Consider the following 25,398-nt stretch of genomic DNA (forward strand, 5'->3'; position numbering starts at 1 on the left):
AGCAATATATTTTTCTCTATGATTTTTAGTCAACCTTTGGTGAGAATTGAGATTCTGATAGCAGCCACCCGTATATGAAGGGTTTAGCTCACAGCTGCATTTTGTGTGGGTGGTCATTTAAAGGTGTCTCCATAAACGACCTGGTACAACACACTCTTTTATTACATTAGTATATATTAACTGCTTCTTTTACTTATGAACTGAAGTTGCCAAAAAGTTTTCCAAGAGCATGAGAGAACCCGAAATCAACCCCTACCCATTTTTTTTTATTATTATTATTTCATGGATATACAGAAGCTACGTATTCCAGATTCAGCTGCTTTACATAGATGTAGCTGGTCAGGACTGTATTCAGTACAGTATTGACAACTGTAAATACAGAATCAGAATACAAGGAAGTTATCTTGCATAGATGGTGCCAGTTTACCTCAGAGCTGTAGAAAAACAGCACTCAGACTGATTGTACAGCTGTACAGGATCAGGGGCTTAAATTTCTGAAAGCAAAGTACTGTTTAACAACTTCAGGTAGCACCAACTAGCTCTCAAATACTTTCAAGACCATGCAATAATCCAAAGACCAAATATAGCACACATGTTCACCTGGATGTGAAGTAGCAAAATGCAGAGATTTTACAAGGCATTAGTCAGGAGAGCAGGTATCTCAGAAGCCACGCTAGCCCATAGATAAGCATTTTATCAAAACATGGCCATTATTAGGGCTCACCCATTCTCACTCATCCCATTCCTAAAAGCATGGGTCCAAGAAGTTTTCTGCTTGTCCTGTGCCTAGAAAGCACAGGTCAAAGCAATTACTTGTTTCCCCCACAGCTTTCTCTGGAAAAACCTGCTGAATCAGAACAAATGCAATCTGTGGAAAACCTGATTGCTGTTTGTTCCGATTCATTGGTAAAAAGCAGGTTTCCCCAGGGGAAAGCGGCAGAGCAAATGGAAGTGTAGATGAGTCCTAAATCTCAAAGCACCAAGTTCGAAGTAAGGATCTGTGTTGGCATCAGCCAGACTTGCATAAAACTCATACAAATCCCACTAATGCAACTGACAAGACTGGCTTTCTTAACTTTTATTTCAAAAATCCCATACATAAGTTGATGTCTTAAACATAAACTGGAGACAAAAGAAATAAAAACTTGAGACACGACGAGGCAGTTGAACCAGCATTGCAAGAACCGCTTCACTTTGACACTTGAAACCCAGTTAAATAAGTTACAAAAACAGCTTTCCAGAAAAGAAAAAAGAAAGATTAACATAGTTTGTGTTTGATTTGCTAATGATCTAGAGGCCACTATGGTGGTCAGAGGTCTGTCCGTGAACTGGCTGCTTTTGGTGCATACTGAGGCATCAGTTCATTGATTTTCCGAATGTAATCTGACTTTTCTGCACAGCCTTTGCATGTTTCACCCCAGTCATCTAGAATCTTCTTCAGTTCTTTGACTCTCAGTTTCTTCAGGTCCACAGTGCTCAAGTCAATCTGTTTATCTGATAAAGAGAAGGGCATATTACTGTATGAAGCATTGTTAGTCCACAACTTTAACTGACCACAATTCAGAAATTTCAGGAGGACTTGTTTCCAGTTCAAGTATCATAGGAATGCAGCCTTAGACACAAAACATGGCTATCACATAGCTGAAATAGTACAAGTCATAGCACCTCATAGAGACTACTTTCATTAAGAGCACAAGTTTTCACAGATAATATCTATACTTGGGGAAGACAAGACACTGGAATGTATAGTAGGAGTCGAGAACAGAATGCAGTTAACAGGCTGTACCCTGAGCACTATTGCAGATGAACTCAGTGATGGGAGCTGGAAAATAAGAGGTCAAGCAATCACTGAGGTATTTTGGATTGAACTTCTTCCTGGAGGCAAGGGAAGTGGCCTAGTGGCCCTTGGCTCAGTGACTGATGTCAGAAGCAAGAGTGTGCTGCCCTTCATCTCTGACATCCCTAGGCAATAAGCAAACAGCCCCAACTGGACACAACAGCCACGTGCAGATTATCTTTCAAATATGTACTCCAATTCCCTGATTTGTGACAAAGCATACTTTGCCTGGCTGGAATATATTAGCAACTGTGGCTTGCTAAAATGAAATGAAAACACGTCTGTTGGTGGGAGCCGACAGATAAACCATAATTTGTCTGTTACATGGAACTTAGCTCAACCTTTTGTCTGAAATCTGATCAGTCCATTGTCACAGTTCAGCATCCTCACCATAAAACTACTGTCTATGAAAAACCCAATAGCTAGATAAATTAGATGATGATCCTCCATAGCAAGGCGGAAATCTGTGGCCTTCCAGATGTTGTTGGACTCTTTATCAGTTCAAATATGGCTAATGGTCAGGAATGACAGAAGTTGTTGTCCAACATTTGGAGGGCTACAGATCCTCCATTCCTGCTCTATGACCTCCATGTTCTTCTCAGCAATATTCATAACCAGCCCATAGTTCACAGCGATATTTGTATTGTATTTTCCTAGGAACCATGTTGGGTCTTCACTGTTTTAAAGCAGTTCTCTGGTACTGAATTCATTCTATTACCATTTTCCTTATCTTTGTATGATTGGGGGCAGGGGGAATGGAGAAAAAGTTTTATCTAACTGATATGCGTAAGATCTTGTCTTTTACTTGGAAGTAAGTTGCACTTTCTCCAATGGGGCATACTGCCAGGCTAACTCAAGATGACAGCACAAGTCATTTCCTCTCTACCACAACGCAGCCAGTAACTTTAGCACTCTTGCTCTCTCTAAATAAGGAAGATATCAAGGACCAAAGTAACGATCACTGGTAATCTGCTTATACTCACCATATTTCAGGTCACAGATCTGACTATCTTTCTTCTTCAGTTTCTCGCAAACCTTGTCAACAGGGATGTGATTACTTAGGGGTTTTGACACCTCATTAGTTATTTTAGTGGCTGCATCACTGGTTGCTCCAATGTAATAGCACTAGAAGGTAATGAATAGAAAATGAGAGGTCAGGCAATGCTTTTAAGATAATTTCTTCTTGGTTGAACCTTTTCAGAAGAATTTGTCTCACACAGGAAAGTGCTGGCTGTTAGCTTAATTAGGAACTTTTAGTACTCCAAGGAGTTGCTGCTTTTTCTTTACAGGAAATATGCAAGACCAGTAACACCATTCAGAGCCTTTCTACCACCTAGATCTGGAATGGGAACATGTGGTCCTACAAATGTTGCTGGACTACAACTTCCATCATTTGTGACCAATTGCCATAGTGGTTGGTGCCAATGGGAGTTGTAGTCCAACAACATCTGGAGGTCCACAGGCTCCCCAATCTTGACTTGGAGAGCTTTAACTTTGTCTTAGAGGCGGCATATGGATCAACATGACTTATTTGATTATGGGTCACCTGACTTTTCCAGACTATTTTTTAATCTAAAAAGGATATATTTGTGAGAGCAGGCATCATAAACACAACTAGGTCTCCTGTCCTTACAATTCACACAAGAAGTTTATTTGGCCTCAGAACCCCAAGAGAGAAACAGAACCATTCTAACCCAGCCCATCTCTGCTTCTGCTATCCCACTTCATTGTCTGCCACTTTAGAATCACTGAGCATGGGACTGACCAAGCCCTTTTAACTATTTCCCCCTACATTTGCAGGTGAACTTTGACAGGTTCCAATCACCCAACATGATAACGATGCTGCATGATTCGCAGGTGGATGGTCCTGCCCACCTATAAAAATTGGCCCATGGGGCTGGGGGAGATAAAGATCTGGCCCAGCAGGGCCAAATGCTTCCCCACCCCTGCTCTATGGGGAGGGTGATCATCTGCTCTGTACACAGATGATCTCAGTTTCAATCTTTGGTGTCTCCAGGTAGAGCTGGAAATGCTCCTTGTGTGAAATCCTGAACTGCCACTACCAGTCAATGTAGACTTGGGAGTGGAGATGCCTAGTGGCTGGGTCCCTTCCTCTCCAAAGGTCAACTTGGACAGCTGGGCCACCCACCAGTCAATTACCTGATGCCAGCAAAGGGGTTTGCCGAAACCCTTTTTTGGCTGTCAGCACCGATTGGTTATTAGTGCCAAGAGCTCTTTTTTTGAAGGAGACTGCATTAGGGAATTCCTGTTGGGAACTTCCTAGTGCAGACAATCCCCCATGACAGTGGTCAACAAGGATCAATCAGGTGTACTTTAACCTTCCAAATGTTCTTTTGCAGCTACTATCTTTACATGCCCCACAGATAATGACACATATGATATCATATGTGAGGCAAGTGGCCATGGTTTTTTTGGGGGGGAGAACCTCAGGGGCCAAATTAGGGCCCCTGCTAGGCCTAATTAAGCTCACAGGGTAGACGTTCCCTACTGCTGCTGTAAACAATACTGAGCTAGATAGATCAATCATTTGACTTGGCATAAGGCAGCTTCCTATATTCTTCCTCCCCTCATTGCAGCTTGGTGGTAACTGGAGAAAGAGCACATCTTGCTGTACCACAACCACATTTATCTGTCTGTCAATAGCAAGGGGAGGATGTACCTCACACTGTCTTGAGTTGTACCTAGTCCCAAGCAGTATCAAGCCCCACTACTTGGTTATAACAAAGATATCAAGCGGACATATTACACTCCATGGCTTGAGACTACTTGCAGTTAATTGCACAGTCCTGGCTTTGCCTCGTGTGTATGCTCATTTCCAGTGCAACCCACTTTCTACTGTGTTGTGGGTTGATTTAATGAGCTACTGACTCACCATAAAAGTTATGTTCAAAGTGGACCTTGAATGGAAATCAGTTAGGTCCTGACTTGGCATTTGAAATGAGCAAAGAATGTATGAATCCAGTGAAGGGGCCAGATTCAAACTAACCAGTCCTGCTACTGGAAACCCACACAGACTTTTGCTAGTGCAACAGGTCTTCCCCAGCCTTTCCTTCCAATTGGCTGTGTGTGTGTGTGTGTGTGTGTGTATTGGGAGAATCCCCAGAACATACACACCAAGGCTGACGTTTAAAATTAAAATTGACAAGGCAAAAGTGCTGTTGGTTAAATAAAAATGTTTTCAGAGACTAGGCATAGAATGTATTTTCCCCAGGGCTATCAGCTCTTGGAAAAACCAGGTCCATGTTTGGGAGGCCTCTTGGAAAGAGCATTGCTCTCAGCTGCCCAAGTGGTGACTACTGTTAAAGGACTTCTGCACAGGGTTGTGTGGCAGCTGCACGCTTTAAAACAAAACAAAAAACAGGTTTACGCCTTGTTACATATGCCCCACTTATACATCTAAGTTGGATGACTGCAACACACTTTTCTAAATTTATTAAATAAGAATTTCTTATAAGAATCTCAGTGGTGCTTGCTTGAGCACAATACTTTGTCAGCGCAATACAGGTGTCTTATAAGAAGCTGTGCATTTAGTATTGTGGGCCCAACTCTATGGAACAACCTCCTGGCTGAGATCAGATAGGCCTCTTCCCCACTTCAGTGCTTAGTGAAGCCCTTTTTATTTCAGCCAGCACATTAAGCAAGTTTTTTATGCCTAATTTGAACTGATTGTATCTCTTCTGTATCATTATTGCAGGCCGCTTAGAAACTACAGTGTGAACCCATTTATAAATTGTTGGAATATATATACAAACAGACAGGTGCATTCACTATTTCCTGTCTTAAGTTATGTTTTTTATTCCAATTACGACCAGAACTTCACCAGCTTCAATGGACATTCCCTCCTTCAACTGTCACCTGGCATTTTTTAAAAAAAACTAAGCCTGTGCAGAGGGACTCTCCTGTTTTAATTAGCTGCACAAACTGCCGTTTCAGCTGAAGAATGAGGCAGAAATGTTTAAAATACATAACCCAGTTACAAATACTTACCAGACGGTTCTCTTTGCCTTTTGCTTCTTTACAGGATTTTAAAAGTTCTTTTTCAATACTGTTTGGTGTGAACTCAACATTCTTCTCCTTTAGGCTCTGGTAGAATCTTCCCAAGAATGAAACACACACTGTAAAGCGAAGGAGATATAATGCTGAAATGAACTTCTTCCCCGAAATTCTCCTCTCTTCTTTTTAACTTACACAAAATGAATGAAGCATAGCAGATCGAAAGCCAACACTCTAGTGTAGGAGATGAACTACTGGGCATATTTATGACAGCAGACTACCTTGTCAAGGGGCATGTTTCATACAACATGGCAGTCCAAATCCGTTCTTAGCTACAACAGGGGTAGCTACCCTTTCTCACATTAATCTTTGGGCAGGGTTGGATGTGGCCACAGTTTTGCACACAGCCTGTCTCCCCAGCTGATTCATGAAGACCAGCTGAGGGGGGAGTGTCATCACTTCTTCTCTGCTTATCAAATATTTAATCCAATGACTGGGGTAGGAGCAATTTGCATTCTCAGTGGGATGCTAGATCTAGCCACCCCAATGTGATGCCTTTTTTTGCTGCCACTGCCAAAATTAATGGAGAATTTGAGGGGCGGGGAGGCGGACGGTGTCAGGCACCTGGACTGGGGCATCACCTCTGTCTTATAAGATGTTTGTGCCTTGGCTGAGCCATATTCTCTCTGTTAAGATCAAAAGTCTATAGCTGAGATGTGCTAGGGAAAATAATACAACCCAGAATGGCTGTGTGTTATCAACCATGAATTAGCAGCACTCTGCACATGATTAAAAACACTATTATTCCTTGTGTTCCAAGGATGAAACTTTGTATTGAAAACTGGTTCGTTCCAGAAACAAACTCTGGCTTCAGTCAAGTCATGAAACAAATATACATAAATAAAAGCAGCTCCTCAAGCTGCTGCTCATTCATTTAAGGGTTGAACAATTAGAAATCCTGGAACACAGTCTTCTGCATTAGTGTGTAACCAGGAACATAAGTACCGTAGAGGAGACCTTCAGCCTGTGGGTGTAACCATTTACTAAGTCATACAAGGGAGGACCCATACATGTCATTACAATTATAGAGACTATATCACACTGTAGATATAATTCACAACATATCCTACTTAGTATCAATCTGAAGGTCACGATTACAGAAATGAATGAGGTAAGAGTTTGTTTAGGCAACTTATAACCCACATCCTAGGAGTTCTGGGCAGGTCACAATAAAGCAGAGCCTGTTTAAAACATATATCCAAAGGGGGGAAAGGGAATACACTAATATCAAACATAAAAAGCACTAATGCCCCAGAGTCTGAAAAGCCAGTCTGATTTCCACCTAGTGCCTGTGTGCCAGTAGTCTGTGGGAGCAAAGGAATTTCAGAAGGAAAGACATTCCTGAGCTAGGGTGCCACAGCAGAAAAGGCCCCCACCCACACACCAGTGTCAAATGTACAGTTCCCAGCAGCAGGAAGTTGAGGGGGGCTTCCCTGGAAGCTCCCAACTCAGGGGCAGGAGGATACAGCCCAAAACCTGGCACAATCCTTTTAACTGCCCTTCCTTCGCTAGCAGCAGCAACAACGAACCAACCCCACTTCTTCATTATAGATGCAGCACCCTGACAACTACCATGAGCCCCCAGTGCAGTAATGGTGACCTCAAAGCTACACCAAGACATGTGGGTCTATCCCTACTCCTTATATAAGCAGCTTCTGGGGAAACCCCTTTGGAAGCTGCATCTTCTCAATGGGCTTCACAGCGACAGAGCAAGCAGGACACTTGAACCCCCTCTCCCCTTCTTCTCCAAAGCCCCCGCAGCCACCCGCACTGATGCTCGCCTTCTTGGTTCAAACCGACTCGCTGGCTGGCAGCTACAAGAGCTTCTCCTTCCCCATGGCAGCCTTGCGATGTGGGGGTCCAGCGTCCCTCCCATTGAGAGGAAAGCGGCACCGGGCCGGGGAAAGCAGCGTGGAAGCAGCGGCTGAGGCAAGACTCGCCTCCGGTTTCCAAGCCAAGGGGAGGCCGTGGTCGTGAAGGGGAGGCGCCGTTGCCACCTGGCCACCCCAGCAACGCGCTCCCTCCTTCCCTCCCTCCGCGAAGCCCCGGGGGCCCCTTCCGCCCTCCGCGCCCGTCGCTGCTCAGACCATCCACGCGGGGCCGGCGACTCACCTTCGCAGTCTCCCTCCCGCAGAGCGTGGCTCTCCCCAGGGAGCAGGATCAAGGCCAGCGCCGCCCAGAGCCCGTTGGCTGCCCGCATCCTCCCTCTCATCGCCCGCCTCGGCCGCTCGCTCGGCTCGTACTGAAGAAAAGCCCCTCCACAGCCGGCTCCTTGACGACACGCTCGCCGCCCACCCGCAACCCGATTGGCTGCCCTGCCCCTCTTCCTGCTACGTACGAGGCTGCCATTGGAGCACTCCGTTGCAAGTCTCCACGCTCCCTTTGCCGGTTGGCCAGGCGGGCTTTCGGGACAGTAGAGTTGGCGGCCGCCGATTGGACAAGCCGCCTCCGAATGAAACGAGGGAGTCGTCGCGCACTTTGAGCGCGAAGCGTGCCCAGCGGCGGAGCCCTAGCAGTTTACGGCAAAGGTGTAAGGAGGCGGAGTTCGCCATATTTGTTTCGGGCACGATTTCGCGCCGTCACCACTGCCGGCCCGCCTCGGGCTGTGCTTCCCACGGCCCTTGAAGCGCAGAGGGGCAAGTGCACGTGTGGAAGGAAGGGCCCATCCCCGAGCCGGAAGCTGGCGTTTGTTAGGAGCCAGTTCTTCTTTGCGAACGAGCAGCTTTTTGGTTAGGAGAAGGTGGCATTGCAGCAATAGGGGCGCAAGTGGGACCGGAGCCCATCTGCGGGAGACCAGTGGCACCTCCGGGCCTCGCGGGTAAAGGATAAGGCCCGCTTTAAGTGGGCTGCCATTAATCCAAAGGATGCACAAGGGTCCTACAAACCGTGAGCTCAGGGTTTCAAAATCAGTCTGCCATAGCAATGAGAAGAACTTTGGAGTAGCGGCTGTAGCAACAGCAGCAATAAACATTGGTCTGAAACGGGAGATGCCCCACGTGCGTGGCAGCTGTGCCACGTCTAGAATATGTGTGTGTTGGGCAAGAGGGCACTCCCACTAATCTGGAATATGCAAGGCCTGCAGACCAGCCATTTTCAGGGGCACCTAGGAATGCATATGTTCTTGCCAAAGGCATTTACAAGCGTATTTGAGAGACACTCATTTGGAGCGGGAGATTGGAGCCAAACGCTAGAAAGGGAAATGTTTTAATATACAAATTATAAGCCTCACATGGTGGAGACATAAAAATTCTTAGTGCGGTGTGGGACCTTTTAAGTAAAGTGTGCAACACACATTTTACATTACATAGGTATTTCTTTGCAACATACCTGCACTCCTTTTAGCTGGATTACGATTCAGAATTATAAAAGGAAAGTCACCAGCTCCATCCTCTCCCCACAGTATTTATTTGTGCTACACATAATGCCCATGAAAGTAGAATGCATCACTACACTGACAGGTAATTGCAGCAAAATGAGATTATAGAATAAACAAAGTTTGCTTTTGCATTGGTATGTATAGTAAAAGTAAAGGTACCCCTGCCCGTACGGGCCAGTCTTGACAGACTCTAGGGTTGTGCGCTCAACTCACTCTATAGGCCGGGAGCCAGCGCTGTCCGCAGACACTTCCGGGTCACGTGGCCAGCGTGACAAGCTGCATCTGGCGAGCCAGCGCAGCACACGGAACGCCGTTTACCTTCCCGCTGGTAAGCGGTCCCTATTTATCTACTTGCACCCGGGGGTGCTTTCGAACTGCTAAGTTGGCAGGCGCTGGGACCAAATGATGGGAGCGCACCCCGCCGCGGGGATTCGAACCGCCGACCATGCGATCGGCAAGTCCTAGGTGCTGAGGTTTTACTCACAGCGCCACCCGCGTCCCTATTGGTATGTATACACATGAATAATTAGCACTATTTCCCATATTTGCTATGTGTAGGTTTCCTTTTTTTCTCACCAGCTGTTGAAACCAACTTTTTGCTCACCCTGGAGGAACTGGCACAGCCCAACTTTAATGTAGAAGTTGAAGCAAAAATAGGAATAGAATGCAGCTCCGTCTTGTGTACTTGGGGAGAATTGCCTTGTTTTTTTGCTTGCCTGGAGTGGTTATTGCTGAGTTGGGTCATGGCATGAGAGTTAAGCCTCTCCCGGCACAGAGTTCTGGTATGTGATGAAGATGCTGAATATTAAACAGCCTATCAGCTGATCATCTATAGCCATATCTTTGTTAAGAGTGATGAAAATGCACGCCAACCATAATCAGAGTATTTATTTATTTTTAGCACAGAACTTATTTAAAACCAACAATTGGTTCCTTAAACTGTAAAATCCATTACATCTTAGATTAATTACAGAGTATCTAATTTCTGCAACCCATATTTAAACATTATTTTACTAGATACATTTTGGAAAAAAATATATATCCATATGTATATAGACACACTCAAGTCATTCACATGTGCTGACGAAAGTCTCTTCTCTATGCAACAGAATGAAAATGTAGACATGCCTCTCTCTTTCCCCACAAAGAAGGAAAAGCGGAATGAGAAGTGGGGGGAGACACCCTCCTTTATCACTCACTGCATGTTTCCCCCATAGCCAAGAGTTGCTTCGGACAGCATCCACCAAAAACAGTACTTGGCTTCGGAGGCAGCTTCTGATTCTTCTACGTCTTTAACCAAGCCTACCTCACCCTTTTATTTCAACCCATTCTTATGCCCAATAGATTTCTGCTTGATATGGCCTATAGAAATGCTGAAGTTAAGATGAGATCCTGGAGAACCTGGAGATGTTGCAAGGTACTAGATAGAAATTGAGTGACTGAAGGTTCCTACACCTTTGAAAGACAAAAGGAGCACAATTCCACTGAATCTTAACAATTTGTACTATTTATATGGGCAATTCAATAGCAGGCAATTGTCTCATTTCCTTGTTGCTAAATGAGTTGGCTCCCAAGACTGCAGTTATAACTTAAATATCTCAGGCAAATCCTTTTTATGTTAAGAATGGACCACTTACCTTGCATTCCTTTTCTTAACTTAGCTAAGCATTGCCTCGCTTTATTTTTGCTAAAGGACATATTTTCAGCTTACTTCACCTGCCTTTAAGGCTAACCTGTGGTGCTCCAGAAGTTGCTGGGACTCCCAGCTCCCACACAAGCACAAAAAGAAAAAGTCAAGGCTAAGGACTGATAGGAGTTATAGTCCAATGATATCTGGATGGCCAGTAGTTTGTCTAGTGGATAAAAAGCTTACCTTCATTCTGTGGGACGCTGCTCTGACAGACTAGAATAGTAACTTTGAAACTTGAGGCTTGCCTCCAAGTCTAATCACCCGTCAGTGAACTCAGGTTGAAATATCACATAGATCAAGGTAGATACTATAGAGCTTGTGTTTACATGGTTCAAACTCCATCGCTTTGAAGATGTAGTCAGGCAAACAAGGTGTGTATAACTTGTAATGCCCAGAGAAAATGCATCTTCATACAGTGCAGGTTAATGGGAAATGCACTTAATGGTGCACATCCTGTCTTAGTTGGTCTGGGTGCCTATATGCACAGATGGTAGATATTTAGATTTATCCTTTTTGCACACAAGAAGCAATCAAAGGTCTATACTGCGTCTGATCTGTGCATGTAACCCTCTCTCCCTGCTACCCCCTCTACATAGAGAAACTGACTGATGGATCAATTATTTCTGTTAACTGTAATAAGTTATCTTTATGGTAAGTATTCTAAATAGTATTTGGGCCTTGTTAGAAAACAACCCTCACCCCAGATTTTGTTATGAAAGAAACACATATATGGGGTGGCCAAAGTACTATTTCTTTAATGGGAAAAGTGCGTCCTGCACTGGAGTGGACGAGCACACAGCCTCCAAGAACTCCTTGGGAAGAAGAGCAATTGAACAGAATGAAAAATGGTTGTGAAATGACATGGCAATACTGTGTGTGGTGGGGAGATGGCGGGAGGTGGATCCCTGCTCATGTTTGGCCCTTTCATTATATTTTATCTTTTTATTAATTGTTCATATTTTAACAGAATTACAATTATATATGATCAAATAAACTATACATTCAACAGCATTAAAATAGACAATATTCACATCAGTAGTAATATATTAATACAACAATATACTCAGAATCAGTATGTTGACATAAAAAAAACCAAGAAAAAAAAAATAAGCAAGTATTTTAAGTTGCTGTTAAAGGGCTTAAAGAGTTCATACATGTTTGAATGGGAGAATGCTCAGCCTCAAGACGAGATTGGGGAACAAAATTAAAGGTTACAAAATGGCGTACAAAGGAGCTGTGCTGCTTGTTGCCAGTGATGTCACAGACACTGCAATAGGTACTTATACTTGCATAACCACATTCTACATAGCACTCACTATTATATCAGGTAGAGGTAGGGGGAAGAGACAATATTATCTCAGCAACAAAATAATCATTGTTCTGAGTGCTGGGAAATGTGCTGAGTAGAGGAAAGATGTTTGATGGTGTGCGCATCTATCTGTATTTGGAAAGGACCTCACAATCCCCCCTGAATAGGTTTTAGTGGAGATGGTCTGCTTCTGAATACCAGTCGCTGGGAATTACAAGTGGAGAGAGCACTGCTGCACTCAGGTCCAACTTGTGGGCTTCCCATGGGCATGTGGTTGGCCACTGTGGGGACAGGATGCTGGACTAGATGGGTCCTTGCCCTGACCCAGCAGGGTCTTAGGTTCGTAGGTAGTGTTCAACTTCCCTAAGACCACCCTCACTATACTCATCAGCTGGCTAAAGCTTAACAAAAGACCTGAGCCCAGGAAGAAATCCAAAGTTGCCCCCATATTATGCCATCATATTTGCTAAGTGATGGGTTGAGCTGCTGTTTTTGTTCCATTCCTATCTTTCATCCATTCAGTCTGACTCAAAAGATATTAGGCATGCCTGTTTTCCATGTGTTGCACATGGTTTTCTGCTTCTGAATTTATCTGCAATAATTCTCGTTATGTATTTAATAATTAGCCGTGAGTGTGATGGGGCATTCCCTATTCTGGTCCTTACACTGCTTTTCCGTGAGTAGGAAAATTGCTGCCAACGCTCTAAGTCCAGCTCCAGAAGCTGCTTCCTGGTGTGGTTACTGCTCAGATGCAGGGCATGTTTCTGTTTTGATAGAAGAGGAGTCTAAAGGCAAAACCAATGCAGCTTGTGATTGGCAACAAAGGCCAAGCTATTTCAATGAACTTGGACACACGGTGGTAATTGGCTGTCACAGAGTGCTAAAACATTAGAGAAAGCCAGTCAGAGAATCCATGAGTATTCTGCAGGGCAGTTCACTAGGTGTGGGATTATTCTACCTCTTTGGGTCCCATAAAGCAAGATGAAAACCTTTTCTAGCGAGAAGCAAGTATCCCCTTTTCTTCTAGCAACAAGGTTTCATCATCTAGGGATTTACTGGTTACAATGCTTTTTTTAAAAAAAAGTGAAAATGGTACCCACAAATCTTGGGGAAAGTATTTTTAGTTAGGGATAATACTGCTGGGTAAAACACGGTTAGTTAATAACAGATGATCTTATCAATTTCCCTATGAAGTAGATTGCAGCATTCTTCCCATTTTCCTGATTTTTCAGTAGTTTCCCACCCCTAAACTTATTGGTGTGTAATTTCAATTGACAGCACCTGAACAGGAAATCTGTAGGAGATCAACATCATGAGAGTTTACTGAGCACCAGCTTTTATATGTAAGATACATTGTGGCATCTGAATAAATATCTCATGGGTACCTTGGAGCATCTGCTCAATGCTTTTTAATATCAAGTATTAATTTTTAATTCAACATCACAGCAGTTGAGTGAATGGGGAAGGGAAGGGAGGAAAATCCAAAACAAAACAGCAGATATTTACACCTAAAATTCACATCACTTATTTGTTGGTTCCATAAACATGCTATCACAATATATACAATGAAATATCTTTAGGACTCTGGTACAAATATTTTGTTTCCTTTTAAGGTTTGCTTTTCCTTACAGTTATGATAGGTTTTCCGAACATGAATACACAAAAAGAGAACTGGTTGTGGGGGTTGTGGTTGCCGTTGTTTTAAACAACAACAGATTGCCATAGGTTAAAAATACATTTACAGGGCAGAGTACCAGTCAGACACCACAATCTATACATTTTTTGCTCAATTTCCTGTACAAATACACAGCATTCGTGGGATATTTACATGAAACATGATGGGGAAACAAATTAAGCAACATGATATCACCTCCCTAAATTTCCTGCTCACTCGTTCTTCCTTAGGAAAGATATGATTTAGTCCCCTTTTACAGCGTAAAGGGGAAAAAAATGAGTGTGGGGATGTTTGTGAGGGAAAGAATCCCTATACCTTTGCTATGGCAACAAAATCCAATTATATTTCCTACTACAAACAGGAATTACTTCTTCCTATTTTTCAATCACCCATGTCTTTAAACCTTCCTTCTACTTCAGGCAAAGGACAAGAACACCATATTTTGGAGCAGTTTATACCTATTCCAAAGTATCATGATTGTATGTGCTACTTTGTTGTCCAAAGATATGTTTCCATTTTGCTCTCTGTGTCCAACTCAATTATTATGTTGCTTTTTTATAGGTTGGCTTTCAAAGCCATGTCAGCACATATTCCCCCCTCTCAATGGGGCTTGTGCTGGTGGCCTGAATACCTAGTAAGTAATTTTAGTAATGCAGCATAGGATACCCAATTCAGCAACTAGAAATCCATCCTGATTTATCGGATGCTAAGTTCTCGCCAACTGCAATACAGTGGAAACTCATTTTAAAATTGCATCCATGTACACACATAGAGACCTTCCTTTTAGAAAGCCACCAAAGCACACCAAACGTTATGTAGAAATTGGAAAGCTTTAGTTACTACATCTAAATTTGCTTCCCTCAATGGAATCTGAAGGTTGAGTGTTATGAAAGTAGCTGATATTTGCTTACATCTGCCAACTCATTACCTTACTTGTAAAAAACAACAACCTGCTTTCAGGTATCAACAGCAAACACCCTAGCTATACTGTGGGTTGCAATCCTCTAAGCAACCTACTATAAGGAGAAAGTCCATAGGCTTGTACTGCTAGTCTCCAAAAAAGATGTTACGTCTTTAAAAAAAAACTTCCTGGAGCTCTAAGTGGGTAACATTTATGTCTGACATTCTAATCTTAACTGGAGGTATAGGACCTGCATTTAAATTGTGCCTGACAGGAGATACCGGTATTTCTTTCTGATGGCACTGCAAAGCCACTTTGACTTAAGAGAGGGAAATGATGGTTGTGGATCAATGGAAAGAGGCAATACAAATGTATTTTCTATCTAGTGCGAACTCAAAAATAAAACTAGGCAAGTTTTTAATGCCATGGTGTTTCGTTAAAATATAAGGACGGAACTACTGTGTGTTTACATTGGACAGAGCTTGGGGGAAAATACATTAGCAGCTTACCTCAGAAAAAAGCAATTTCAGTCATACAAGGTACATACGGTATTTTTTTTTTTGTTTCTTTATAATATATATAGTGATTGATTGAAGAGTGAAACCAGAACTTTGACCTTCTGTATGTTTCTGTCATTGGCTGTTTTGGAAACTGAGTCAATCGTTTACATTTTCTGTGCTGATTTCTCATTTAGTATAAAACATTTCATAATGTGCTTCTGGGTATCACTACAAAAATTGTAAAAATAAACAGATTCATATTTTTTTTAGCCACCAGTGGGAAGGGCAGCAAAACTGGATCTTGATTAAATATAACTTTGCCATTATTAAGGTGTTGGGATGACATGGATTTAAAAAATGCTGACTAAAACCCTAACAACTTTCAAGTATTGTTATCTTGCATTATTCATTTGAATCGCAAATCCTTGCCATATTGCTTAATATGTGTTAATATTCCTTTTCATCCCATATTTCCCAGCACCTTTCCCAAACTTAGCTACATTTCTAACTCATATAGTTCATGGCAGCTTGTCCCACAGTTCCTTTGGTTAAAATGTTCAACTATGGCATGTTAATTGGCTGCACTGGTTCTTGAATATAAATATAAGCAACGCCCCATTCCCTAGGTTCTCTAATAGTCAATCATGATTTTACACACCATAGCACACCCTTAGTCGTCTCCTTTGTAAACATTTCAGAAACTTTTTATTAAAAAGGATAAAAATATTTTCCCCCCCTCCACCCGCTTCTAAAATTTTTACTTAGTGGACATTTTCTGAAGACCACTGTATTTCTATGACACTGGAACAAGTAACTGGAAGTGATCTTGTCCAATAGCAATGCAACAAAGAGAGGCTTTCTTTTCTGGGGTGGGGAGGATGGTACAACAACAGATAGTAGTTTGGACTATGCAAGATCGTCAGCCTTAAAGCAACTGTCAGGCGTGTGCTCAAGCCTTCCTTTTATTCTAGCTTAGTTTCTTAGTTGCTCTGGCATAAGATACTCCTCCTCAACTTCCTGGACTGGAATTAAAATGCTAGTGCCAAAAACCAGAGGCACGGGGAGGCCAAGACTGGGCTGTAAGTCCCATGGTTAGGCATTTCCCTCATACTGTAGCATCAATAAATACAGATGAATAACAATGGAAAAAGCAGGAAATCAAAAAGTCTATGCCAAGCCAAGAAGAGTTTGTGTGAAATGATGCCTTAAAATAGAAATGGCAGCCAGTCAGCACTGGTTAGATTGCTTCAGCACACCTGAGGCAATGCAAGGAGACCATTGCAAAATAAGTTTATATGCCTCAAGCCTGGAAGATCTTGTTTCTTCAGTGCCTTTAAAACTCTGCACCTTCTGGCTTTGCGGAATCCCTGAATTCAAAATTAGCATTCACTTACTACAGCAAATAAACACATTCCTAGTGCAACTGCTTCAAAACTTGTGCGCATCTCAAAACTGGAAGGAAAGCTTGTAAAAATTCCATGCCACATCCCCCCACCCTCAAAATCCTAATGCTTTTCAGTTTCTGCAAGTGTCTATAGCTAATATCACTTCCTGCTGTCTGATAAACTGTAGAAGGAATGAAGCACCCACTGCAAAAAAATAGACAAAACCCCAAAACACTAAAAATCTTTAAAGTATAAAATTAAATAAAAAGGAAAGCAGCAACTGCACATGCTGGCCCAATCTCTGGCTCCAGTCATTAACTCTCAGCAGCAGAGAATAAAGCAGTTCACTTTTCTTTTCTCTGAAGCCTCCTTATTGTACATCTGTCTTCTGGTTTCACAGACCTGGAATGATCATGCAAACCGTCTTCTCTCACACTTCTGCCTACTGCTCACTGATGCCATGCTCCCACGCTACTCTGGCTTGCTCCTCTTTCACACCGCTAGTTGGCTGGGAAATTTTGCGATGTAGCGCCCGGTGTTTTTCATCCTCTTCCAAGATCATCCCCTCCTCGTTTTCCATGTTTGGAAGGCGGGAGTGATATGGTTTAGGGGGTAGAGCTGGAGGGTCCACAGCGTCCTGAGGAATGACTCCCGATGGGGCAGAGTGGCTTCGGCACGGCTGGGATTTGAGTGTTTCCAGGACATCCGGCTCTGAGAGACTATACCTGACGGGAAGGTAGGGTGTCTCTAAGTCTTCATCAGTATTCCACGCCTGGCTAGGGACAGAATCCATAGTGTCTGTTCGAGGAGGGGGCTCAGATGAATGCCCAAAGTTACTTTCACTTAACGAGGAGACGCCACTGCTTGCACTGCCTGAGAGGGTAGAGTTGCTTCCATCCAGGCCAGACTGGGGGCTTGTGGGTGATGCAGGAATCGGATGAAGTGGTGACTGTTTAAAAAACGACACAGAACATTCATACGTATGTCAAAACAAAGAAATATTTCTGCACTTCCATGGTCCCACACCGTTCACAGAACATTAATTACTGTTTTATAGATTTTGTGTTCAAATATAAACAAACATCATAGCTGTCAATGTTTCCCTTTTTTAAAGGGAAATTCCCTTATTCCGAATAGGATTCCTCGCAAGAGAAGGAAAGAGTTGACAGCTATGAAATATGTATTCTCTGCCTTCTCTAGCTTTCCAAACGGAAACACCCGCAGTGTAATAATACCCTGAGGTACAGGGAAATTAAACTGAACCAAAACAATCACAATTGTGTGGTGGCTAACTCTTGCCTTCTTGATATTTACAACAATAAAGTGATCAGATAGGAAGGAGGGCAAGATTCATCTGCCTTTAATTATAGAAAGTGTAGGGTATTTAAGATGGTGCAGCTATCAAAATTTCCTCTTCTACACAATTGCTATCAATACATAGAAGTCCTGTTCTTTGCATCAGTCACTGTATGCAATACAGCCTATAGTTATGTATTTTTATATTGTAAATTGCCCTGCGATCCTCGGATGAAGGCTGGCATATAAAATAAACAAAATAAATAAAACACTCCCCTACATAGTATTGTCTGCTACCCTGGTATACTCAGATATTCCAAAATCAAAGCACTTACTAAGAATAAACATATACTTCCAAAGTTAATTTTAATTTGCAGCAACAATGCAATTTAGAACAGATTTTCAAGGCTTCACTTCAACCCCTATCCATATTGTGCAGCTGAGCTCTCTATCATTACAATTTCACATAGTAAGAGCAGGATGAATATTTTGAGTATTGGTGCATGTACATAGCAACAGATTTTACAGGTACCACGTGCCGCTCCATGTCCACTTTTAACTTTTAGTACTGGGGTTTGCAAGAGGCTACTTTTCTTCTCTCTTCTGCCCTTCTAAAACCTGTGCTGTGCTATAGTACTAAAGGGCTCAGGATTGAGGCTGGCTGCTGTTCTGTTACTGTATATAGCTGCCGGAAGTAAGGTGAACAGTGTGGGAGGACAACATCAAGGAGCACATCCCACCAATCAAAAGCTTTCCTCTGGAATACAGCAGCTGTTGGGGAATTAAGGAGGCCAATTCCTTCTGTTTTCATTTCCCCACCCTTACCTCCAGACACTTTAACTGCCCTCAACCATAGACCAACCTGCACATTCTGCCAGTTTCCTGAAATCCCTGAAAATGGGGTGGATGAGCAAAATTTCCTCAGAGTTTTCAAACAGTAGCTGAGGCCTCCCAATGCTTCTTTAACTTAAAAAAAAACAAACCCTTTTGAGTACTCATAGCAGTGTGAATTAAGGCCGTATTTCTTTGGGGATGGACCATTCTCAAAGCAGCAAGAAGAGTGCTTTGAAAGTGCAATTCCTGCTGGCACAGACTGGTTTCAAAGCACTCTGTTCTCCCTGTTTGAGCAGGTACAGAAGAGTGCTTTGAAAGGGTGGCTCTGGATGGATCTACGCTTTCAAAGGAGACCCATGCTTAAATAGGAAGAGCATTTTGAAAGTCAATCAGGGAAAGTGCTTTGAAAAGGCTCCCCTTGCTGCTTTCAGAGTACCCTAACTCTCAGGAAATGTGGGCTTACCACACACTGCTATAACAGCTTGAGGATCTTTTAACTGTTTTAAATAAGCAAGCAGGAGAAACACCCTTTCCCACCTCATCAAGTTTAGCAAGGTGATAAATCTCCCGGTAATATCACAGGGCGTACAGTAGAGTAAATCAGTATAAATAAACAAAGAGGTGGATTACAGAATTGCTCTCAGTATGCTGGCTGAATTAGAGGCTGGTTCTGCAATTTGAAATATAGTTTTACCTTACGTAGCGTCCGTGCAGGCAGTGCTGGGGGGGCATCATTAAGATGGTGATGGAAGGCATCAAAATGCAGCGAGTAGTGACCTTAAATGAGATAAATGGAAAAAGTTATCTGCGAGCAGTAAGTCAGAAATAGCACTTCCAACTCTTAAATGTCCTGTGATGCTAGTTAGACAGATATGTCCTGATAGTGCAGTGTCAGTTTCCTAGAAACCAATTATTTTACATGGTAAATTGTAACTCAATGTACACAACATCAAACAGCAAATGAAGGCAGCAACACAGTGTAACACACGCAGTTATCATATCAAGGCTCCCGTGGCAAGACAACAGGCTCTTTAGCATTAAATATCTGAAACCTTAATTTATCTTCAATAACTGGAGCTCAATGTTTTATTTGTTAAACTTAGGCTGCAATCCCATACACCTTGTAGTAAGTCCCATTGAACTCAGTGTGACTTACTTCTGAGTAAACATGCATGGGATTGTACTGTACAGCTTTTAGCAAGACACTGGGCTAGTGTACATCACTCATAAGCCCAATTCCAGTCCCAAAGCACATTTAGAGTACTGCTTTTTTTTGGTTTTTTTAAGATTTATGAAATCGTCAGCCAAGAGAGTTGGTGTAGCCTTCTCTTCCTTTTACTCCTTTTTCATTTTTCAGAAGGCAAACAGGTGGCACTGTTTGCTTTCACATGGTTTAATTGGGCATTAGTGCAGGATTTCTTCTGCAGACCTACTGGCCATTTCCTTACCATGGGGCAGGCTTCGGGGAGGTACTGGTGGGGCCAGGATGCTCCCAACATGAGTAGACAGGAATGGCAAGGCCTCTCTGGTTCCGCTGTCCAGACTCCAGCTGCTTGGTGCTGCTGGAACAGCTGAAGGATGGAAACAGATTGAATTTGGGTAATGCTGTAATATCTGATGGGACTGAAGGCTGACTTTTTAAACTCACTGAATCAAGTGAGTTTTGGGACTGGCCCCAAGCTGTTAGGTTATGTCCTGCTCTGAAGGCAGCGAGTGGTAAGAGAACTGTGCACTTCTTGATCATGAGAAAAATACGAGTTGTACCTACCTGAAGTGTAGTTTTTCCATTTCCTAGTGAAAGGTCAGCAGAGTGGGGCGATGGCTCCACCTAGCAGTCACAAGGCAGACAGCAACATTTTGGGAGGTAGGACTCCCAGCATGCATCCAGGATGCAGACTCGCCAAGCTCAACAGCCGGGAGTGTAAGGATAGAAAGAAGAAGAAACATGCTACCTCCTAATGTCAATGTGACTGTGCTAATAACAAGAATCCTGTAGCCAAACCAACTAGGGCAAGGTCTGCTGGCCTTTCATCAAGAAATGGAAAGCTACCTTCCAGGTAGGTACAACTGTACTTTTCCCCATTTCCAGTGAAAGGGTCAGCAGCTAGTCTTTCTAAGGAGAGAGTGCAGCTTCATAGCGGGAGGACCTGTTGCAGAACCCTTCTGCCCAAAGCTGCGTCTGAGGATGTGTAGGCATCCAGGGGGCAGTGCTTGAAGGTCCTGGGTGCTGCCCAAGTAGCTGCTCTGCAGATCTCCTGTAGAAAAGAAGGAGAGGAAAACATACCCCTGGCTGCTGTGGCTTTTGTGGAATGAGCCATGATGTGCTGAAGGGATAGGAAACCACTGCACCTCTTAGGCTGGCGCTATACATGCCCTGATCCACCTAGAAAGGGTGGAAGAGGACATCTTCCTGCCTGGTGAGGGTGGGTGGAAGGATACAAACAGGGTTTCAGTTAGCCTATGGGCTTTAGTTCCACCAGTGTAAATCTTCAGGGTTCTGCAGACGTCCAAGGAATGTCAGGACTTTTCCAGAGGATGGAGTAGGGATGTAGGAGAGAAGAACCATCTCCTTCCGGAGATGAAATCTGCAGAAGACACTTGGGAGTCTTGGTCCTTAGCTCTACTCTGTTTCTATGGAAGACGCAGAGGTGTCTGGCAACAGAAAGAGCATTCAACTTGGAGACTCTGCAGGTGGAGGTGATTGTGATGAGGAAGACCATTTTCAAAGAAAGGAGCCACCTTGCTGAGAGGTTAAAAAAAGAGGGTGTTGAAGCACAGAGAGAACCCTGTGAAGGTCCCAGGAGGGGAATCTATGGAAAGTCAGAGGGCATTTAAGAGATGCTCCCTGGGGAAAGTGTTTCAGGAGTGGGTGGGAGGAGAAGGAAGGAGAGCTCAGCCTTGAGAGAATGGAGGAGACCACTGCTGCCTGTTGTTTTAGCACACTGGGCCTTTTCTCTGGTCGTCTTGAAGGAATTCTAAGATGGTAGAGTTACTGGGGTTATTGACTTTACACCCTTCAGTAGAGCACCTCAGGAGGAAAGATTTCCAGGTGAATTGGTAGATACGTAGAGTCAAAGACTTTCTGCAGTGCAGCAGAATATCTATGATGTCTGGAGTGAGATCCATCTGTCAGCCATCTCTGGTCAAAAACCATGCAGTCAGATGCAACCAGGCAGGATCTGGGTGAAGGATCAGACCTTGAATTAGGATGTCCAGTAGTTGGGGGAGTCGCCACAGAGAGGAGAGTGCTAGGCTCAGTACCTGCGGAAACCAAGGACAATGTGGCCAGAACCGAGTGATGAGGAGCACTCTTGCCTTTTCTTCCCTGATTTTCCTGAGGACCCATGGGAGTATGGGAGTTGGAGGAAAAGCATAGAGTTGACCCTGTGGCCAGGGGGAGAGCAGAGTGCTCCAGGCCTCCACTGATGGGATGTGAAACCTGGTGAAGAATTGTGGAAGTTGGCAATCCCTATTAGATATATAGAGATTGATTTTGCATTGGCTGAAGCTTTGCTGGAGTAGTTGGAAAACAAGTGGGGCTTCAGGCTCCACTCTGCCTGGTTTGCCCGAGTGTTCTTAAGTCCGTATATGTGTTCAGTAGTTGTGACTGATAGAATGTTGATCCCTGCCTAGTCCAAGAGGAGGGTTGTTTCTTGCTGCAGATTCGGGGATCAAGCTGAACCTTGCCTGTTGATGTTTCATTTGGCTTTGGTATTGTCTGTCCAGATGTACATACATGTTCCAGAGAGAGAGATGTTATGCAAGGTGCAGAAGGGCTACGTGGGTGGCTCAAAGCTCCAGCCAGTTGATACTCATGGAGGATTCTGCTGCAGACCACTGGCCCTGGACTGAGAGATCCCTGCAATGTGTGCCCCAACAGACGAGTCTGGCATCTTAAGGTATTATCATTTGCTGGGAGTCCTGGAATGGGGAGTCCCTCCTCAAGATGACTAGGTCAGTTCACCATTGCAGGCTGTGATGGAGCTGGGGTGACAGCCTGATGTGAAGGCGCCTGCTGAGGGCAATGTTTTTCGGAAATGGCAGTAGGGCCCACTGGAGGGGCCAAGCATGGTGCTTCACCCAAGGAGTTGCTGAGACGCAGAGGCCAAGGACATGTGCCACCACCATTATATTGGCGTGAATGAGGGCTAAGAAGAGAAGAAGAAGAGTTTGGATTTGATATCCCGCCTTTCACTCCCTTTAAGGAGTCTCAAAGCGGCTAACATTCTCCTTTCCCTTCCTCCCCCACAACAAACACTCTGTGAGGGGAGTGGGGCTGAGAGACTTCAAAGAAGTGTGACTGGCCCAAGGTAACCCAGCAGCTGCATGTGGAGGAGCGGAGACGCGAACCCAGTTCCCCAGATTACGAGACTACCGCTCTTAACCACTACACCACACTGGCTAAGGCTGTACTGCAGATTTGCTTTTTGAAATCTTTCCAGGGCTAAGGAGATGAGGCTTTCGGTGGTGTACAGGAGTTCTCCAAAATGTATTAGGTGATAAGTTGGGGGGATACGGCTTTTTTTTTTTAACTGACCAGGAACTCGTCAGTAGTTCTAAAAGGACTGATTGTAGAAATGTGGAGAACAGTGCCTATTCTGCCGCTTGTTGTCCGTCTTGTATGCTAGCAATACCTTCCACTTGTCATCTAGACTAAGATGTCCTTTAGGGCATCCTCCCTGAGAAGCTTGCCTCCTGCATATGACGCGATGGAGAGGCTGACATAAGAGTGTCTACATCCCAGTGTTTGAGCATTAAGTGCATCTGGTGACCACATCTGCTACAAGGGCTCAAGAAGCACATTGAGAGGTATCCATAGTAGCATCTGCTATGAAGGCAGCTGAGCAATGGATTTTTAGTAGGGTTTCACATGTGCAACTTGTATCCTGGTTTGATGGGTCTAAGGGCTCATCTAAGAGCTTATCTTATAGATGTTTAGATAAAAACAGAGGCTGTTCGTGCTGCTCTAATGGGCAGGGTGGGGGCTTCATGTGTTTTATGGATTGCATAGTTCAATCTGCATTCAGTGGTGTCCTTTAATTGTGAATCCCCACCTCTGGGAAGTAGATTTTCAGAAACTAAGAGAGAAATAGGACAATACATGCTAGGGGTTTTAAGGGAGTCAGTGAATTCAGTTTCTAAGGTGTAAAATGTATTCACAATAGGTACAGCTTTTTATATTTTGGGGAAATCTCCCATTCTGCCTTAGTAGCCTTCTTTAAAGGAGCAATCACCACAACTCCTTCAGGGGAGTGTAGGGAAACAAAGGGGAACATGGCCACAGGGAAAGAGGACTATTATTAACTCCTAATTTTTTCCTTTTCTGTCACAGAAGAAATTCAGAGAGAAAACCTGAAAGATCAGCGAGAGCAGTAGCGACCAATGGCAGGAGCAGAACTGGATTCTTGCTGGGAGTCCTATCTCCCAAAAGGTTGCTGTCTGCCTTGTAACCACTAGGTGGAGCAATCAACTTACTCTGCTGACCTTTCACTGGAAATGGGAAAGCAGTTTAGATAGATTAGCATTATTAGGAGACCAAGAAGATATCTTTTAGACTACAGATTTTTTTTAAAAAAAGCAGGATGAAGGAAGCAGTAACAAAGAACAAGGAACAGACATTTCAGTATGCAGAACAGAGCCTGTTACTGTGCCGCGATGACCAAGATGAGGTAAGTTTGTTTTCCTCTGGTCCCAAACCTTTTTTTAAAACAAAAAACAAAACAAAATTCCTTATACATTAATTAGACAAAACAAGTAGAAAAGAGTTGCATTTTCCTGATAAAGGTAACACACTTATAAAATTCATGGTAGCAGTCAAACAGAAAATAAGAGGCTTAAAAAAAACTATAGCAATGAAAACAATCACCAAGACTTTGCCCAGACCTTTCCTTAACATTGATCTTACTGCCAAACATCAAACAGAATCTCACCGACAGGGGAGTTCTGACACAAGACTTGGCAAAAAGTATACATCAGCCTTGGTTGTAGAGGAGAATGCTGTGAATTATAGTTTATGTGGGGCCCTCACAATGAATTAATTATGTTTCCCATCCCAACATTCACCTTGTTATGAAGCTACCATTCACTATTTGTTTAACAAACCTTCTTATTCTGTTCTCACTGAGAACCTAAATCCACAGTTTTTGAGTCCGTAGCAGGCATCATTTTCACTCAGCCTATACGTACTGACTTCCTGCTGCTGCCACTGGATGAGCAAGTTGTGTGCATGCTTTGAAACTGCTCTAAACTGATCACTATCTATCTGAAGGTCACCACCTGTATAGAATACACATGAAAACCAGAAACAAAACATGGAATATCTTAACTGAAGGCAAATTCGATACCCTCCTCCCTGCTGTGTCTATCGTATTTTAGACTAAAATGCTTGGAAAACCTGATGTGCAATTCTGATATTGGATGGTTTATCCCAAATAAAGGCTTAGCTCATGCTTAAACTATCTTTGAAAGTCCCTGCTGTCCTGTAGTGGCCAAACCATCGGCTGCAGAGTTTGTCTTCAGTG

General features: G+C 43.5%; 2 protein-coding genes and 1 long non-coding RNA gene across 15 annotated transcripts in view; 1 reads left to right on the top strand and 2 right to left on the bottom strand.

Moving 5' to 3' along the window:
- Positions 1 to 1,063: 1,063 nt before the first annotated feature.
- MANF (mesencephalic astrocyte derived neurotrophic factor) lies at positions 1,064 to 8,192 on the bottom strand. The gene is made up of 4 exons (XM_083595701.1): positions 8,024 to 8,192; positions 5,846 to 5,973; positions 2,821 to 2,962; positions 1,064 to 1,494 (listed from the first exon to the last, which is right to left on the bottom strand). Exons 1-4 carry the CDS (start codon positions 8,121 to 8,123, stop codon positions 1,310 to 1,312), a joined length of 555 nt encoding a protein of 184 aa, XP_083451827.1. The 5' UTR covers positions 8,124 to 8,192; the 3' UTR covers positions 1,064 to 1,309.
- Positions 8,193 to 8,409: 217 nt separating this feature from the next.
- On the top strand, positions 8,410 to 13,357 carry LOC310757882. The gene is made up of 2 exons (XR_014545537.1): positions 8,410 to 8,729; positions 9,867 to 13,357. It is a non-coding gene; the product is annotated as an uncharacterized lncRNA (long non-coding RNA).
- Positions 13,358 to 13,366: 9 nt separating this feature from the next.
- DOCK3 (dedicator of cytokinesis 3) overlaps positions 13,367 to 25,398 on the bottom strand; it is a 139,937-nt gene continuing 127,905 nt past the window's right edge. For 10 of the 13 annotated variants that reach the window (XM_083603191.1, XM_083603197.1, XM_083603196.1 and 7 more), the window contains 3 exons: positions 20,326 to 20,448; positions 19,572 to 19,654; positions 13,367 to 17,696 (listed from right to left, as the gene is read on the bottom strand). In XM_083603191.1, coding sequence (XP_083459317.1) covers positions 17,190 to 17,696; positions 19,572 to 19,654; positions 20,326 to 20,448 — 713 coding nt within the window. In that variant the 3' untranslated portion in view covers positions 13,367 to 17,189. The remainder of the gene's footprint in view (positions 17,697 to 19,571; positions 19,655 to 20,325; positions 20,449 to 25,398) is intronic. The other 3 variants (XM_083603193.1, XM_083603192.1, XM_083603198.1) reach the window with 1 other exon arrangement.

The sequence above is a fragment of the Podarcis filfolensis genome (genome assembly GCF_964270895.1).
Source record: "Podarcis filfolensis genome assembly, chromosome: 2".
Classification (NCBI taxonomy): domain Eukaryota; kingdom Metazoa; phylum Chordata; class Lepidosauria; order Squamata; family Lacertidae; genus Podarcis; species Podarcis filfolensis.

What these genes read in the sequence shown, in the direction of transcription:
- MANF (XM_083595701.1), bottom strand. Translation starts at nt 8,123, where the DNA reads ATGAGAGGGAGGATGCGGGCAGCCAACGGGCTCTGGGCGGCGCTGGCC. An exon ending in GCGGGAGGGAGACTGCGAAG is followed by an intron (nt 5,974 to 8,023) that starts GTGAGTCGCCGG and finishes TTCGCTTTACAG; the next exon opens with TGTGTGTTTCATTCTTGGGA. An exon ending in AAGGCAAAGAGAACCGTCTG is followed by an intron (nt 2,963 to 5,845) that starts GTAAGTATTTGT and finishes ATTACCTTCTAG; the next exon opens with TGCTATTACATTGGAGCAAC.